General features: G+C 46.1%; 1 protein-coding gene across 1 annotated transcript; it reads right to left on the bottom strand.

Annotated features, from left to right (window-relative positions):
- Window positions 1-346: 346 nt before the first annotated feature.
- On the bottom strand, window positions 347-1222 carry LOC118482630. Its single transcript, XM_035978199.1, has one exon. The coding sequence runs from the start codon at window positions 1220-1222 to the stop codon at window positions 347-349; it is 876 nt and encodes a 291-aa protein (XP_035834092.1).
- Window positions 1223-1467: the final 245 nt, after the last annotated feature.

Here is a 1467-nt window from a genome sequence, read left to right as displayed (position 1 = left end):
TGTAATAATAGTTGTTGTGGAAACTTCTGGACAATCTGTTTCGCTCAGTGCCGCGCCCCGATGATTCCACCATCGGTTGGGGTGTGACAAACGGTCATCTCTCCCTTCTTAGGGACAACCTGAGTGGGACTAACCAATGGCGAATCTGAGATGGGATATATCATCCCGACATCTAGGAGTTTTAGAACCTCCTTCTTCACTACCTCTTGCATGTAGGGGTTGAGGCGCCTTTGGGGTTGCACTACCTGTTTGAAATCATCCTCCATGAGTATCCGGTGAGTGCAATAAGACGGGCTTATGCCCTTAATGTTGGACAACCTCCATGCAATGGCCTCTTTGTTGGCCTTTAACACTTCCAACAACTTCGACTTCTCCCCATCCTCCAACTTCGATGAGATGATAACGGGTAGCTCGGAACCCTCCCTAAAAAGACATATTCTAAATGAGATGGAAGGACCTTAAGCTCTAAGGGTGGGGGTTGGGTGGTGTCATCACTAACGGCTAACGCTTCGAGAATCAAAGGAATCCCCTCATATTCAACTTCATCCAACCTTAACGACTCCTCCTCTACTCTCTCTCCTCCTAGTAAGTCGGCTCCACTAATATACTCTAGACAATGGTCAACACATGAGATGAATGAGTTCAAGAAATATACAGAATGGCAAGGACCACTATAGTCATCGGAACCACTCGGGTGGTTCATGGAACATTCTATCTCAAAGGTGACTCTCTGCTCACCGACTCTAAGTGTGATCTTACCATCGAATACATCTATGAGGGCTTTAGCGGTACGCAAAAACGGACGGCCAAGTATGATAGGAAATCTCTCATCCGCTTCCATATCGAGAATGACGAAGTCAGAGGGAAAAACAAACTTGTCGACCTTAACAAGCAAATTCTCGACAATACCCCGCGGGTATTTCACAGACCGATAGGCTAATGATAATGTCAAACGGGTAGGTGAAAGTTCGCCTAAGTCTAGCTTCTCGTAGAGAGAAAAGGGCATCAAATTGATGCTAGCACCTAGGTCAGCTAAGGCTCGAGTATTGATGTTACTACCAAATAGACATGGAATAGTGAAAATGTCGGGATCGGTGAGCTTCTCCGGAAGCTTATTCAGAACGACTGCGGAGCACCCTCCATTCAATGGAACATTCGACAACTCTCCCAACTTCTCCTTGTTTCTAAGAAGGTCCTTTAAGAACTTCGCGTACTTGGGCATAGATTGGAGTGCCTCAATGAAAGGTAGATTAATCTTCAATTGCTTGAAGATATCTAAGAACTGTAGGAAACAGGACAGGCGAATGATCTACGAGTTGAGAAGGTCTAATGTCTACGGGTGTTTTCTCTACCTTCTTCTCTCCTTGAGGCTCACCGGGCTGTGCGGTACTTGCTGGGCTTAGCTTCGGTTGCACTTTTCCGGGAGCCTCCATCTCTATTTCTTCATCTACAATCTCCTCATCATCC

This window comes from Helianthus annuus, chromosome 10 (assembly GCF_002127325.2).
Source record: "Helianthus annuus cultivar XRQ/B chromosome 10, HanXRQr2.0-SUNRISE, whole genome shotgun sequence".
Taxonomy (NCBI): Eukaryota; Viridiplantae; Streptophyta; class Magnoliopsida; order Asterales; family Asteraceae; genus Helianthus; species Helianthus annuus.
The sequence above is the reverse complement of the archived record's forward strand: the minus strand, read 5'-3'. Positions and strand labels throughout refer to the sequence as shown.

What these genes read in the sequence shown, in the direction of transcription:
- LOC118482630 (XM_035978199.1), bottom strand. Translation starts at nt 1,222, where the DNA reads ATGCCCAAGTACGCGAAGTTCTTAAAGGACCTTCTTAGAAACAAGGAG.